Raw genomic sequence first — 15,853 nt, forward strand, 5'->3', positions numbered from 1 at the left:
ATAATATTAGAACGTAATAAGTGCTCTTATTAATAACTCAAAAATATTAAAGCGTTGTATGCTCCATTTCAGGCAGATTTGCATTTAATTGAAACAAAAACAATAACGTATTAATTTATAATGATATGGTATTGGAACATCGATTATTAGATTTTTCTAAAATATAATAATCATCTTATACATTTGTGATCATTGGGTGAAATTAGTAATTACTCTGAAGGATTAACTAGAGCATAAACTTATTTGATAAATATATAATATTTTCTGCTGTGAACGTCTGTCTCTGACAAAAACAAATTCTAGCATCAATAGTTTCCTACTCTCGGACATTTTTAATTCTTACTTCCAACATGCAACAGCAGGTGTTCTATTTCTGCCAACTTTTAACAGACATGACATATTTATAATGAAACTATACAGAACCTTAACTCCAACATACGTTAAAGCTTTGGTTAGTTTATTACAATGAGAATTTCATGGAATCATCTTTCTGTTTTTTATGTAATCCTCATTAAAGAACCTTAATACGAAGCATAAAAAAAGAAGATCTATCGGAATAAATTTTAGTGTCATTTTTTAAAGTACGTCTTTGGTTATTACAACGTGTACATAACTCATTACTCACAGGAATTTTAGGACTTAGGTATCTTGTCTTTTGCCAGCAGCTATACAAGTCATGAAATGTGAAAAAAAATGAAATGTTTATAATGTTTACATTCACTGAAAGTATATTATTATTACGATGAAGTAATTAGGTTACATCAATATTCGTAGCTGCCTATGGTTAGATAGTTTTGGGTTCAAATTATAGAGGGAATGATGTGGATTACGTTAGAGATATATTTTTATGTGGAAGCAGAGATAAATAGAAGCCTAAAATTAAAATCTAAATTATATGACATGTGCTTGTTTATGAAAGATTCCACGTTCTTTTTAATTTGTTAAAAATATTATCAACAGAGTTTTGCACGAAGTGGACCTGACCCCACTTCTTCGCAATCATTAACTAACCGTATAAAAGATAAAACCATTATAACTATCTCGCTATTGGAATGGAAAATTTACATTCTATCTCTTTTAAACGTTACACGATCTAAACCTCATTCGCTTAATTAAGTAGTAAACTTAGACTACTCAAAACTTATCACTGTTTGCTAGTTTTACTGATTGAACGAAGAGCTGACTTTCCCAGACTCCAGTGATGACGTATAAAGGAATAATGCATAGGTGTCTGAGCAGGGAAAGTCAGGACCCTATTTTCAAAAGAGGGGGAACCACCGCCATCTTTAGCTCAGTTTGAATTGAGTTTTTGATTTAAAATAATGACTCACTATAAACATGTAAATATCATAAACTAAATATATAGTTGGAGACAAAGAGTCGAAAAGATGAAATCAAGAAATTAAGAAATAATATCAAAAGTCATGTTAGTTGGTTATTAAATCACTTTATTAATTTTCATTGCATCAAAATATATAAAATTTTCGACTTCAATATTATAAAGTTTCCATGACAGCTGATTAAATAAAAGGAATTCTGTATTATTGCTTAAATATGTTTGTGCATTATAAATCATATATATATATATATATACGAGCGTGAAGAATAATCTGAAGAAATAAAGGATTAACTAGCTTTATATATATTTTATGTTGATATTCCACACATAATGAAAACAGCTTTTCAATAATAAAGTTGAACGAGTTGAGTGGGTACTATACTGGTTTGGATAACACGTCGAAAATCATATTACCTCTTAAACTAGCAATGGGGCTGGGAGTAGCTGAGGGGTTAGGATTCATAATTAGCGACCAATTCCCTCAAAAGTGCGTTCCATATGCTTGGGCTGTGAGTGCGTTATAAGAGTGACAGTAAAATTTCACTGTTCTATTAAGGTAGACCGAGGGTGAGCAGTGGGTGCTGCTGATTGCCTGCCCTCTTTCTCGTTTATCCTACCAATAATTGGGACAGCTAGCAAAGATAGCCCTTGTGTACCTTAGCGGAAATATCCGAAATAAACAATTACCAATGGGTATTGGAACCCAATTTGCTTCTTAGACATGTTTTTGCTAAACTATTTACACATCAAGTTCTTTGCGAGTTCATGACTTTGTAGGTTTCAGGGCCCCTAATGATATAGGAGTCTCATGGAAAAGAACAATATCAATATTGCAATTGATTCTACTAAGTGCTGCTGGAGTTATCTATAAATTTTACAGAATGAATTACTGTGTGCCCATTTTGTTTTTACAATTCATTACACCAAATTTTGTGATGGGAAATATATAGAATTACTCACCATGATGCAATATGCAGACCCCACCGGTAGTAAACTCGCAGTGGCACAGGGGTATGTCTGTGGACTTACGACGCTAGAAACCGGGTTTCGATACCCGTGGTTGGCAGAGAACATATAGCCCATTGTGTAGCTTTGTGCTTAATTACAAACAAACAAAATCACCGGTAGTAAACGTTATAAAGACAAGTCGTTATATTGAAGGTTAAAGTACATATCACGGTATCTTCAGCTCTTATTAATAGTTTTCCTTGCGAAAGTTTTATATTTTTATTTTTTTCTAAGTTAAGAAATTAACGTTGAAGAGTTTGTAGAATATCAGCCTAAGTGTGGACTTCATACTTTACACCTGGCACGTTTGTCACAGCATTAGACTTAGCATTATAACTGTTGATTCAATTGAAATATTTTACTTGTTTCAGAGATGTATAATTAAGCAAGTAACGTAGAATGCACAAAACATAAATCCTATTTCACAGACGTTTACAGATGAATACATAGCACACATAGAACACGAGTTCTCCGCCATCAATAAAATACAACAATAATTACTATTCTAAACCATGAGAGATAAAAATATTTATGTTATATACATGTTGTCTGAAGTTTCGATTTTGTACCCTCATCTTCTTGCGAGGTCCAGCTACAAGCTAAAAACAAAAGGAGACTCATAAATTTTTTTATGTAATGACAAAAATACATGGAATATGATTGCGAGGAACTCTCATCAGCAACTGTAATCATTAATGAATTTGTTTGTTTGTTTGTTTTGAATGTCGCTCAAAGCTACACGAGGGCTATCTGCGCTAGCCGTCCCTAATTTAGCAGTGTAAGACTAGAGAGAAGGCAGCTATCATCACCACCCACCGCCAACTCTTGGGCTACTCGTTTACCAACGAATAGTGGGAATGATCGTCACATTATAACGCCCCCACGGCTGAAAGGGTGAGCATGTTTGGTGGGACAGGGATTCGAACCCGCGACCCGCAGATTGCGAGTCGAGCACCATAACCACCTGGCCATGCCGGGCCTATAATTAATTTGTAAAACCGATATGTCAGACGACACACACGTCCAAGTGATTAGGGCGCTTGACTATCATTCTGAGGGTCGCGGGATCGAATCCCCGTCCTACCAAACATGCTCGTCCTTTAAGCCATGGGGGCGTTATAATGTTACGTCAATCCAGCTAGTCGTTGTTAAAAGAGTAGCCCAAGAGTTGGCGGTGGGTGGTGATGACTAGCTGCTTTCCCTCTAGTCTTTCACTGATAAATTAGGGACCGTTAGCGCAGATAGCCCTCGTGTAACTTTGCGCGAAATTCAAAACAAACAAACAAACACACACACACGATATTTTCGGAGAGGTCATATATTTGCTAAATCTTTAAAATATCATTCTAGTCCATGATATAACTCCTGAAAGGAGAAAATAATAAGAGATAAAAACCTCTATTCATTTCATAAAACTACCTTATTACAGAGAAATATGCAGAGTAATTGGTCCCATTATGCATCTTCATAATAAAAATCATTATTTTAATTCTTTATCTTGCTAATTAAAATTGACGTGACCATTGTATATCATTTTGTGAAATTAGTTCGATGGCTTGTGTGAAAATACTGTGCAAACAAACAACTGTTTAAATATTTGCGTTCTGGTACAATATATATTTAAAGAAAAATCTTCCAAACTTTATGAGAAGAATTGTTGACATGAATTATTTAGCAAATACTCTAATGTCAATGAATAGGCGGTTAACTGGTAGATGTATTTTAGAGGCAACTGTCATATCTAAAAGTTGGAAAATATCGAACAGTACAGTGAACAAAGATTTGAGTTTATTAAACATTCAAGATATATCTTTGCTTTACATATTCTAATCTATTTGAGATTTTATATCAGAAGAAAATGTATAGTTAGAAATATTTAACTGTATAATTTGAATTCTCATAATTAGAAGTAAACTTCGTTGAGTCTTCGAAAGAAGTTTTTATTTGTCCAAAAATTCATGCTACTGATTACTGAATCAATAAAGAAACGTATACCTGATGTAGATAAACCATTTCTAAGGGAGTATAGTTTCGAAATCAAGACACAAAAAAATTGAGCTTCAAAAGCTGCAGTACACTAATCTGGCCCAGCAATTAGCCGTTTGGTTGTTCTAGGAACTGACAAGCGAAAGAAAATTGTTCCTAGAATTTTCACTCTAAACTTATAGATCACGTGTCTCAGAGAATTATTTTTTTTAGCATTATTTTGTTGGTTTCGTGTACTGTTCAGTCTGTGCTAATGATATATATATACATCAGGGAGAGAAGTTCATACAGCTTTAAACGTTTTGATTATACACTTGTGTAATAATATTAAAACAAGTAAAATGATGAATAAATAACAAAGTTAGCATTACAAATTATGAAGTTTTTTTATTTTTAACAATTCGGTTGCTTATTTTTGAATTTCGCGCAAAGCTACACGAGGGCTATCTGCGCTAGCCGTCCATAATTTAGTAGTGTAAGACCAGAGGGAAGGCAGCTAGTCATCACCATCCACCGCCAACTACTCTTTTACCAACGAATAGTAGGATTGACCTTCACTTTATAACACCCCCACGGTTGAAATGGTGAGCATGTTTGGTGTGAGGGGGATTCGAACCTGCGACTCTCAGATTGCAAGTCAAGCGCCCTAACCACATGGTCTAGCTGGGCCTAAGATTTCATATATCAATCTAGCTTATTATTATTATATTTTTTTTTTACTTCTCTGAAACAAACAGTATCATTCACCGTTTCTGTTCTGCTTAGTTTTATGAATACCACAAACAGAAACCATTGTATATGTTTACATATAGTATAATTTGCGAAACACACGTTCAACGCTGATTTCTTATTGATAAAATAATTATGTTTCGGTATTCTGACTTAGTAAAAAAGCCAGCCAACCTTATATGATTATCAATTTGTATGCGATATGCGAATAACACCTGAAACCATGCAAACTATGATATATCTGACTTGATGCATTATCAAAGTATGCTACAACTGAGACTATGCGACGCTTAACAGTCGATTGATCGTTTCCCCAGAAAATGCGCTGTGGTCATAAATGATAATGCTTCACTTAAATCAAGACAACAGTGCGTGACTGGAAGATGTGGATATATCATAGCTTAGATAATTCAGTATCACATTTTTAATAACGATGATAATATATATCTAGATATCTATCGGATAACTGTATAGATGTCTATTGGATGTATGTATGACTGTCGGTTAATCGCATGGTTAAGATCTTGTTAGAAAAATCTAATCAGAATTTATCACTTAGTTAAATCCTTGTAATAAAGCGTAAAAATGGGTGTTGCTACAGCACAAGTCCATAGTTCTTATATCGCAGGTGGGGAAGCATGAAGCTTTTTAGGCCAGTACATGCGTGGCGATTTTTTGTTGTGTCAGATTAGGCCATTACATGCGTGGCGATTTTTTGTTTGTTTCAGATTAGGCCAGTACACGCATGGCGATTTTTTGTTTGTTTTAGATTAGGCCAGTACATGTGTGGCGATTTTTTGTTTGTTTCAGATTAGGCCAGTACATGTGTGACGATTTTTTGTTTGTTTCAGATTTTTTGCACAGTTATGCCAAGTATAACCGTCTCTAATTTTGATCTAAACTGGCAAAAAGAAGGCAACTAGGCAACAGTTAAATACCGCCAACTTTTGAACTACTCTTATCCAACTTAATAATGGGACTTTTATAGCGCATCTACAGCCCCAAAGTTCGGACCGAGAAAGTTCGAAAGGCCATGAACCATGAATCATCCTATTCACAGTCAGAGAACGCTAACCATTAGGTCACGTTTTTTCTATATGTGTGATGAAACATTAAAAAATCATCTGTTTGTAGTTGTAATACATTTTTAACAACCCTAGTAGGGGTTTCCAGAGATACAGGGTGTATTTAGCATGTTAACTATACACTTTTTTATATGCTAAAAAACACTTTTTATGTCGAAAACTAGTTTCATTTCAGTTAAGAATAAGATAATGAAAATAACTAGCAATCTTATGATGTTATTTTATTACACTTTCTAGTTTAGCTCTTATTTGTTGTTCACGAATTTGTTTTTAGTTCATCTACAAGTTCGGATAGAGCCTCATTCCTTGGTTGTTCTTAGTGGAGGAGTAGCCACACTCACATGTAGCATTGTAGGACATCCAATCGACTCGATTGTTTGGACAAAAAACTTTCGCCCTCTGGTGGCAAATAGGAGAGTTAATCTTCAAGGAAGGAATGTGCTTTATATAAACTCGGTAAACAAGGAAGACCAAGGAATGTATCAGTGCTTTGTTTACAGTCGCGGAGACAGTCAACAGGCTACAGCCCAGTTAGTAGTTGGAGGTGAGAAAAGCTTGTTATATGTTAATAATATTCTGTAATAAACATATTCATACGTTTCATATTTAGAACAGAAACATTCTACTTAACTTGTAACTTTTTGATGTATATTAGAAATATAAATCATGTATGAGAACACATAGAACGTATATAAAAATTATTCAAATTTCTAGAGCCTTATCTTTCACATCCAGATCGTCACTAATGTTTTCACTTTCATTAAAACGATCAATATAACTCATAAACTCTATACTTGTATATACATTCTACATGGAGGAGTTTCAGGTAAACGTAAAAAAAATAAAAAATATCCATTTTCACTGGCCTATGTGTTTTATGGAGTCGAAAATGTATACAATTTAAGTATATAATACCATACAATTACAATAATATTCTTAAAATAGTTAGACGCTGAAAACAGATAAATCACATACATCATGCATATAAATCCTTGCCAAAAAAAAATCTATTTAATATAAACATAAATTTATTATTTATACAAATCAAGAGCTCTTATAAATTTGCGTCTTAATTTTTGAAATTTAGCAAAAACTACATTTGCAGATGTTCCACCAGTTTTTCATCAGACTTTTCCAGAAAAGAAAGTTCATCCTGGAGTTTCGGTTTCCATGTTCTGTAAAACTTCCGGTCATCCTTCTCCGGAAGTGATATGGTTCGTTGACGGGCAAGCAGTTCCGAACTTCGGTCGATTTTTTAACGAAACTATTGTGAGAAACGATGGAATGGTTGTTAGTTACCTGAACATCAGCAATGTACGCGTCCAAGATGGAGGTGTGTACCAGTGTAAAGTATCCAATCCTGTTGGTTCAGTGACTCACAGTAACAGACTTGATATATACGGATCGCCGTTTGTTCGTCCTATGGGCAACGTTTCGGTTGTGGAGGGACAACGGCTATCTATACGCTGCCCAGTGTCTGGTTATCCTATCCACAGTATAACTTGGGAAAAAGGTATATTCTGAAGGCGCACCTAGTAATATGAGTATTTATGAATATTAATCAAATTTACTACCTTGCTTCGTGTGATATATACATAATATTCTAACTGAATTAAGAACAATGAATAAACAAAAAACTTTGGTAAAGTGTTTCAGCTTTTCATCCTATACATTCATTAAGCTACTGTATTTAAAAGTAGAATGTAATTCACCTGTCTTTTGTCTATGGAAATTTGGTTTTCTCGAGCAAATTATACGAAATACGAAACGTTTTTTTATCTCTGTTTACATGTACACACACCAAAATTCGTTCAAATATTTTGCTTATCTAGGGAGAATGTATTATTATAAACTTCAAGATTTTATGGAAGGTCATAAATCAGGTACAAGCTTTTCTTGAGTTTCAAACAGCAGCAATTTATCTTATAAATAGCAAAGTTATGAATACAAACTATTTACGGGTTTGACCTAGCTAAAAGTGTATTTCAGTTTTATCAAAGGTTTTCGTTAATCCTGGTATCTATTTAATTTCCTTCCTAATCTTAATATCTGCGGCAGTGAAATAAATCTTTCTGGTTTATGAAAAATATATCACGAAATGTTTAAACGTTAAGCACATTTGACACGAAAAGGTCACATTTAACTTAACAACAAAGAAAAAGAACAATGATAATAATAACTGAAAGGTGGTCATAAATTACATAAATCTTTCTACCGTAGGAGGAATTCAACTCCCTGTCACCAGTAAACAGCAGGTCTTTCCAAATGGTACATTAGTTATCCACCAGGTGAGGGATTCTGACCAAGGAAGATACAGGTGCATAGCTAGAAACCTTGAGGGCGCTTCAGATCACCAAACTGTAAACGTCAGTGTCATAAGTAAGTGAAATCTAAATAAGAAGGGTTAAATGCAAATAAAACATAATTAGCTGGTAAAACATTTCTGCTTCAAATCTATGGTCATGTATGTGTCGTACGTGTAGCAAATTAGACCCTAATTGTTACAAAAACACATTACAGTGAATTATGAATTACAAAAGTTTTACATTTCTCAAATGTTTGAAATAAATTTTGAATTTATAGCATTTAGTCATTAAGTTACAGAAACAGACAACATTATTTCTTATTGTTTGGTATGCAGAATGATCATAACCTAAACGTTTTATCCAACATATTTACTAAAGAATAGTCTAAGAGAGTAAATAACAGCAAATTTAGAAAAATAAACTGCGGCCGCAAAGGCCAGAGGGGCTTAAATAAAATTCGTGAAATTTTAACTAGATTATACACCATTTTGTATGACTAAATTCAGTTGCTCTACCAAAGGACAGACATATTGACTATCACGTTTCTAACAAGTAATTGGTTGATTATTTTTAAGGTATGTTTTAGCTTAATTCAACATAACTGAATTTCACTGATAATCTAAACTAAGTTATTTAATGTTAAATCTTTCCCAACTAACACATACAGACAGCTTTCAAAAAGAGCAGATAAAGTATTAAACTAAATCCATATTGATGAAACTGTAAACTCACTATGCCTTGGTTTTTTTGCCTGCCCATTTACATCAGCAGATGAGAAGCGTTATGAACAGACAATACTACAACAGTGTTATATCAACAGCGTTGATGTGTTTTATTGATATACAGGCCTTAATTGATTTAGTAACGTGCTGCATTGTTGTTTCATTTTTCTTTAAGTCATCAGACAATATATTTCATTCTTCAAACAAAATACTGCAAAACTATGTTTAACATGTTTCTTGTTTTCCTTCTACGATGGTAAAATTGTAATTACCAATTGTAATAAACTAAAGCAAATCTTGTAACATGAATATTGTGTTTTGGCTGCAGGAGTTCAGGTGTTTATTAGTATTTTACACCTATTCACAAAAAATAATATTTGCCAACAACTGTTATTAACGAGTTTGCCCTCAATATAAAATTCTTTATTGGTTAATGGTGCAGATTTTGAATTAATCTTTTACTTTGTTTTGCAAAAAATAAGATAAATAATTTTTAATATAAGCTACTCTGCTTTCACAGTGAACCTGGTGTTTATCATTAAAACTGCTTAGTATTTAATTTCAGTTTGAAGCGTACATAAAAATTCAGTTTTGCTTTTCCATTAATATATGTCATGGCGTGTGCGTTTCTTACAAGAACTTTACAGTCTCATTACAGGTAGATGCTCAGGTATAACACGCAATTTTCTAATCTGTGTGGATAAAAGAGTAGATCATTCGTTTTGATAAAGTTTATTTATAATAGATAGCTTTCATAATCCGTTGATGCTCAAACACCATGTTGTCTGCTAATGTGTTTGTTTATAAATCAATAAATGTCTGATACAAGTCGTAAAGTTGTTGTGCACAGAAAAATACTATACAGGATCTTATAAATTATTCATATGAAATTATTCCTTTAATGTGTTTTATAATTACAACTAAAGACCACACGCGACAGGTGTATTTATTTTCCGTTTTTGCTAAAATATTGGATTTGGAATAAGTAAAATAAAAGTAAAAATTTTATTCATATATCAAAACAATGATCAAAGTTTTCTACTGCTCAAGTTTTCTCAATCACTTGGAAAATGTTACAAAGCTTTTCCCATATAACATCATAGGATCCCAGACATAATCTGTCAGTATTTGTGTGACTTTAAATCTGCCGAAGAAAGTTTAGTCAGCATCCCTGATCTCTGTACAGAATTGGATTGAACAATGATCCTTCTCGGTCTTTCGTGGTATTTTCATTTGCTAAGACGTAGTTTATAGTGTTTTGTAATCCCAAAATGTCAACGTGTGTTGCACGGGATTGTAACAATAGATCAGAGCTGGTCCTGTGTCGTTTGAATGGTAAGTTTTTTTTTTTACCTCATAAATACATTACTATGAATTGCTTAGCCACTGCCAATATATTACATTGTTAGATATAGTAACGTAAAGCATAATGGTAGTAAAGCCAACTTTAATTTTGAGTACGTAAAACTTTAGTTTTTATGCTCGGAGTTTTCTTTTAATTTTATTATGATAAGGTAGCTATCTATTCACTCGATTTCACGCATTTTCATATTTTATACAGCTTTCCATGGAGACAACCCGAACTGTTGAAAAAATGAATTGTAAATATTTGAAGAGGAAAGTAATAGTTCTGCAAAAATTGCAGGTTGTGCTCTGAACATTTTGAAGAATAATGTTTTAATAGAACAGGTCAAAATGTTCATCTGACAGAAGATGCTTTGCTCACTGTATTTTCATTTCCTGAGCACCTACAAAAGGTATATTACCACAATGACTTTGGAGAATGCTGTTCTAATTGTTCAAACATTTCTTTAGACTGTTGAAAACTGGGTTGTTTATTCTGAGAAAACTTTTGTTGATGTTCAGCTATCTAGATTTGCTTGAATTCGTTATTGCATAAAGTTTTTAAGGCCTTTTGCTAAATGGAGTTTGTTACAACAAAACTAAATGAGTAAATAAAGTAATGATATCACACATAGTCCTATAATAATATAAAGAAACTAATCAAACGCATTAGTATATTTGAAACTAAAAACTCAGAGTAGTCTGTTTTGAATCTGATTAACTACAAAACATTCGTGAAATCAGAGGTTAATATATTTAAAGTTTACTAAGCATTTATGATATGGTTGCAAATTTTAGGAAGGTTTATTTTGATATGTAAGCCAAAAACAACGGTGCTCGTTGCTGTTTCTGTTTATATAAACAGACTATAAACTTCTAATCCATTGGCACTATAGCAATTCTGTAGAAGTTATAGTTAATAAGAAATATTATATTAATTACAATAGTAAGGCAATAAGAAGGTTGTCCAAATAATGAAGTAATTATTAGAAACGAAAGAAAATAACAAATGGTTTTTGAAAATTAAGGATTCAATTATATATGTTGTGATTTATTTGCAGATTGCTAAATAGAAGACATAAGTACAAAGACTACTGTCTTCCAATTCAAGCACACCTGACCAGGCTGCTCCAGTTCCTGTTACTTCAAGTATAACACCTGATGTACCTCTAGATCCTAGCTACTATGTGAGTGATAATCATGCAAAAAAGAAGCAAAATGAAAAAAAGTACTTGATCATTTGAAAACGGTTAGGAAAAAATTAAAGTTTTCACAACAAAAGAACAGGAGTTTGAATTGAACTGTTATTTCATCAAAGGTGTTTGTGCAAACTCTGATATCCCTTTAAAAATATTTACAATGGCTACTTATTAACAGAAGAAAAAAAATTACTCACATAGAATATCCTCCACTTTTGTTGTCTTTTTGTCTTGACACTGCAGTTTTACTTCACCAAACCTACAGGTTGTAAGACGTACTTTCAGTCTTACTATACCACATTCATCTATTGTTCGAAAGTGATATCAAAGCATTATGTGATGTCAGGCTTCACTCAAGAAGCACTTAATACACTACAACAAGTAGCAAAAAAGGAAAAGAAGGAACGAGTAAAATTATTTGTGCTTTAATTCCAAAGGAAATGGTCATAAGAAAACACAAGGAATTGAATGGAAAGATATTTCTTAGCTATGTTGTTGTTGGTGCAAATGCAGAAGACGATACGACTCTTCTTGCTTGCGATGTATTGGTGTTTATGGTTGTTCATCTAAACAGCAAGTGGAATATGCATGTTGGGTATTTCTTTATTAATGGCATGACAGATAAGAAGGAGCAAGCTTAGTGAGAATAAAAACTGTCAGATATTGAGATTACAGCCGTGGTACTTGTTTGTGACATGTTTAAAAACTAGGTGCCAATATGCTGTCAGAAAACTTGAAGCCACGGTTTTCCAACTTAGCAATATAAGTATAAAAGTTATGTCATACTTGATATATGCCACATGTTAAAGTTAATTCAAAACACTTTTGTGCATGAGAAAATTTTAAGAAGCGGAAAAAGGTGATATCAAACAGCAATTTATTGCTGATTCTCAGAAATTGCAAGAACAAGATTGCATGCACCTAAGAAGTAAATTACGATCAATGCATTTTCAATAGCAGAAGCAAAAGATAAAAAGTAACTTTTCAGCAGAAAGTTTAAGTTCAGATGCCGTAGAATTTTACAACAAAGACTTCAACTTGCTTAACTTTAAGGAAATTGAACCCGCGGTTAAACTTGTAAGATAGACTTTTGGATTTGTTCAACTCCAGAAATTCATTGGCTAAATATTATAACAGTACAATGAGAAGTTCTAATGAGTCATTTTGGTAATATTTTCTAGTAAAAATAGAAAATTATAGTTTCATTTAACAAATATCATCGGGCAAAAAACGTATGCAACTTGACGTAAAACACCGTTTACTGGGTTCTAGCTGCAATAAAATCTGTGCAATAATTATATGAAACTTTAATATCATCACTTCCACCCTTCTTGAAGTATCTTTTGACATATAAATTAAGCCAAGATCGCTTGGAACTTTGCTGTTGATAGTTCATCTTGTAACTGTAATAACAAACCTACTGTTTACAGCTGCAAAAAAATAATGCTCATATGACATGAAATAATAGCAGCATAAAACTGCACTGGTCAAGATAAAACATTAATTTTACATGCCACAGCACTTAATAGTTTTGTACAACTTAGTATTAATACTTGAATTGTATTTATATTCTATTTTCTTGCTTCGCCATAGACTTTTCAAAGTTTTACCGAAATTTGTATCTTTATCAAAATAATAAATATAATAGTACTGTCTGTTGTATGTCCATGTAACTACTTTGCAGGGTGTGGATAGAACTTCACCAAAATTGGTGCTGAGGTTCATTGGGTCCATGGGGAGATACATACAAATTTTAAGTTTCGCATTTTGCGTTTTGCTGTTTTTATGGGCATTTTTGCGTTTTTTACCACTACTCCGCCCCTGTTGATGGACCTTCACCAAATTTGGGAGAAAGGTTTATTGGGTCTATGCGGAGATATAAATCTGCGGTTTCACATTTTCTGTTTTATAGAATTTATGGGCGTTTTTGCATTCTTTACAATTACATATAAGGGAAGCACCTTTTCATGTCTTAATATAACCTTTCATTAATTATGAATTTACATAAATTCTGTCCAGGGGACGGATACACCAGCTAGTTGTTAATAATATAGCAGACAACAATAAAATTAATGCAATATTGTCAGTTATTATTCCCTTTATTTTTCCAATGCCCATTCTAGAAACATGCTTTTCTACAATTTATATCCCCATTTTCTTATCATAGTTACCACCGAAACTACAAATGTAATCTGTAATAACAAAAGGACGTGTGTGTGACCGTCATAACCCCAAGAGAAAAGAACCTACAAACCTAAAAGTTTGCACACAAACTAATTGGACCCTGAGGATGTACACAAGAGTATTATTACTTATCCACATGCGTGCGTATGCGCGTCTTTTTTATGAAGCAGGTTAGCGAAAACCACATAGAAAAGAATATGTAACCGCCATATCTCCAAGAGGAAAGAACCTATCTTATCCACGTGCATGTACGCATGCGCGTGCGCCTCTTTTCTTATGAGGCAAGCTAGCGATAAACCACATAGCAAGAAGTGGTTCCTCATATTCGAAATATAAATCCCATTAGAAATAGAAATGCGTTCTTTTTATGTAGTTCCTTATAATAAAAGTAGAAATCACTTAGAGACAGACAGACACTCACGTGCGCGTGTGCGCGGTGTGCACCTGGTATTATTACTTATCCACGTGCATGTGTGCATGCGCACCTTTTTAATGAAGCAAGCTAGCGAAAAAACACATACAAAAGAAGTGGTTCCTTATATTACACAAAGATATAACAAACAAACACGCATGTGCGCGCGTACGTGTCTGTGTATGTGTGACCGCCATAGCTCTAAGTGGAAAGAACCTAGAAACCTGAAATTCTGCACCCATACAAAATGGATCCTGAGGGTTTGCACCTGGATATTATTACTTATCTACGTGAGTGCCTGCATGCGAGTGTGCATCGTTTTATGCTAAAAACCACATAGAAAAGAAATGTGACCGCTATAGCTCCAAGAGGAAAGAATCTAGAAACCTGAAATTCTGCACCCATACTAAGTGGACCCTGAGGATTTGCACATGGATATTATTACTTATCTTCGTGCGTGCGCGCCTGCGAGTGCTCATCTTTTTTAATGAGGCAATCTAGCGAAAATCCACGTATAAAAGAAATGGTCCCTAATAGAACAACTTCTAATTTATAGAAAAGCCAGTGCGTTTTCGTAAAAATGCGTTCGAATAATAGCTTTTATATCATGCTGCTTAGCAATAAAACTATAGCCTACTATTGTTGTTAAGAGGCTATGTGCTGAAAGTATAAAATGAAATGTCCAAACTACAAAATTGGAAAAAGATAATTGTTGTTTTCTAATTTAGAGGTTTGTTTTTTATTATATAAATTTAAACTTGGAGGACAAGTCAGAGGGAAGGTTACCTTTATAAACAGGCCACATCCTGTAAAGGAGCAACGAAAGTATTTATGTTATACTTTTATGTTAAAATGGGTTCAAAATAGACACACTGACATAGCCATCCAGAATAAATCAACCTAATAACCCAAGAAAAGCCGGGTACATTCGCTAATCTATAATAATAAAAGGGCGTATCTGTAGGTCTATGTGTGTGTGTGTGACTAACATAGCTCCAAAAGGAAAGAACGTAGAAAAATGAAATTTTGCACCCATACTAAATGGACCCTGATGATGTGTAACTGGGTGTTATTACTTATCGATCTTTTTATGAGGCAAGCTAGCAAAAACCACATAAGAAAGAAGTGTGATCGTCCTAGCTCCAAGAAGAAATAACCTATAGACTTAAAATTTTGTATCCATATTAAGTGGACCCTGAGGGTGTGCACCTGGGTATTACTTATCGTATCCAGTACTACTGTCCAATTAGAATCCACTGAAGTTAAGCGATTTGTAATGTTCGAACTTTGTAAAGGTTCCTGGTCAAATGCCTGAAATTTTCCGATTGATAAGCGTAATAACAATCACAGTTATAGCTTCCGAAGTTTATAGCACACTGACTATAGCGAACTAATAATACATACTCTCTTTGGCGCATCCCGTTGGTTATATTTATTGCCATGTGAAGAGGATTTCTAGCAATTTCAGTTTTACGTAACAATACTGAGCTACATTTAAGTGTTTACGTATATACATATATTGTTAATTCTTACTCTCGA

The 15,853-nt window shown here is 33.5% G+C and overlaps 1 protein-coding gene across 2 annotated transcripts in view; it reads left to right on the forward strand.

Annotated features, from left to right (window-relative positions):
- Positions 1-15,853, forward strand: part of LOC106458723 (Down syndrome cell adhesion molecule-like protein 1 homolog) — a 108,265-nt gene that overhangs the window by 41,445 nt on the left and 50,967 nt on the right. The window contains exons 6-8 of one of the 2 annotated variants that reach the window (XM_022384995.1): positions 6,422-6,691; positions 7,235-7,660; positions 8,368-8,526. In XM_022384995.1, coding sequence (XP_022240703.1) covers positions 6,422-6,691; positions 7,235-7,660; positions 8,368-8,526 — 855 coding nt within the window. The remainder of the gene's footprint in view (positions 1-6,421; positions 6,692-7,234; positions 7,661-8,367; positions 8,527-15,853) is intronic. The other variant, XM_022384996.1, reaches the window with a different exon arrangement.

The sequence above is a fragment of the Limulus polyphemus genome, unplaced genomic scaffold (genome assembly GCF_000517525.1).
Source record: "Limulus polyphemus unplaced genomic scaffold, Limulus_polyphemus-2.1.2 Scaffold505, whole genome shotgun sequence".
Classification (NCBI taxonomy): domain Eukaryota; kingdom Metazoa; phylum Arthropoda; class Merostomata; order Xiphosura; family Limulidae; genus Limulus; species Limulus polyphemus.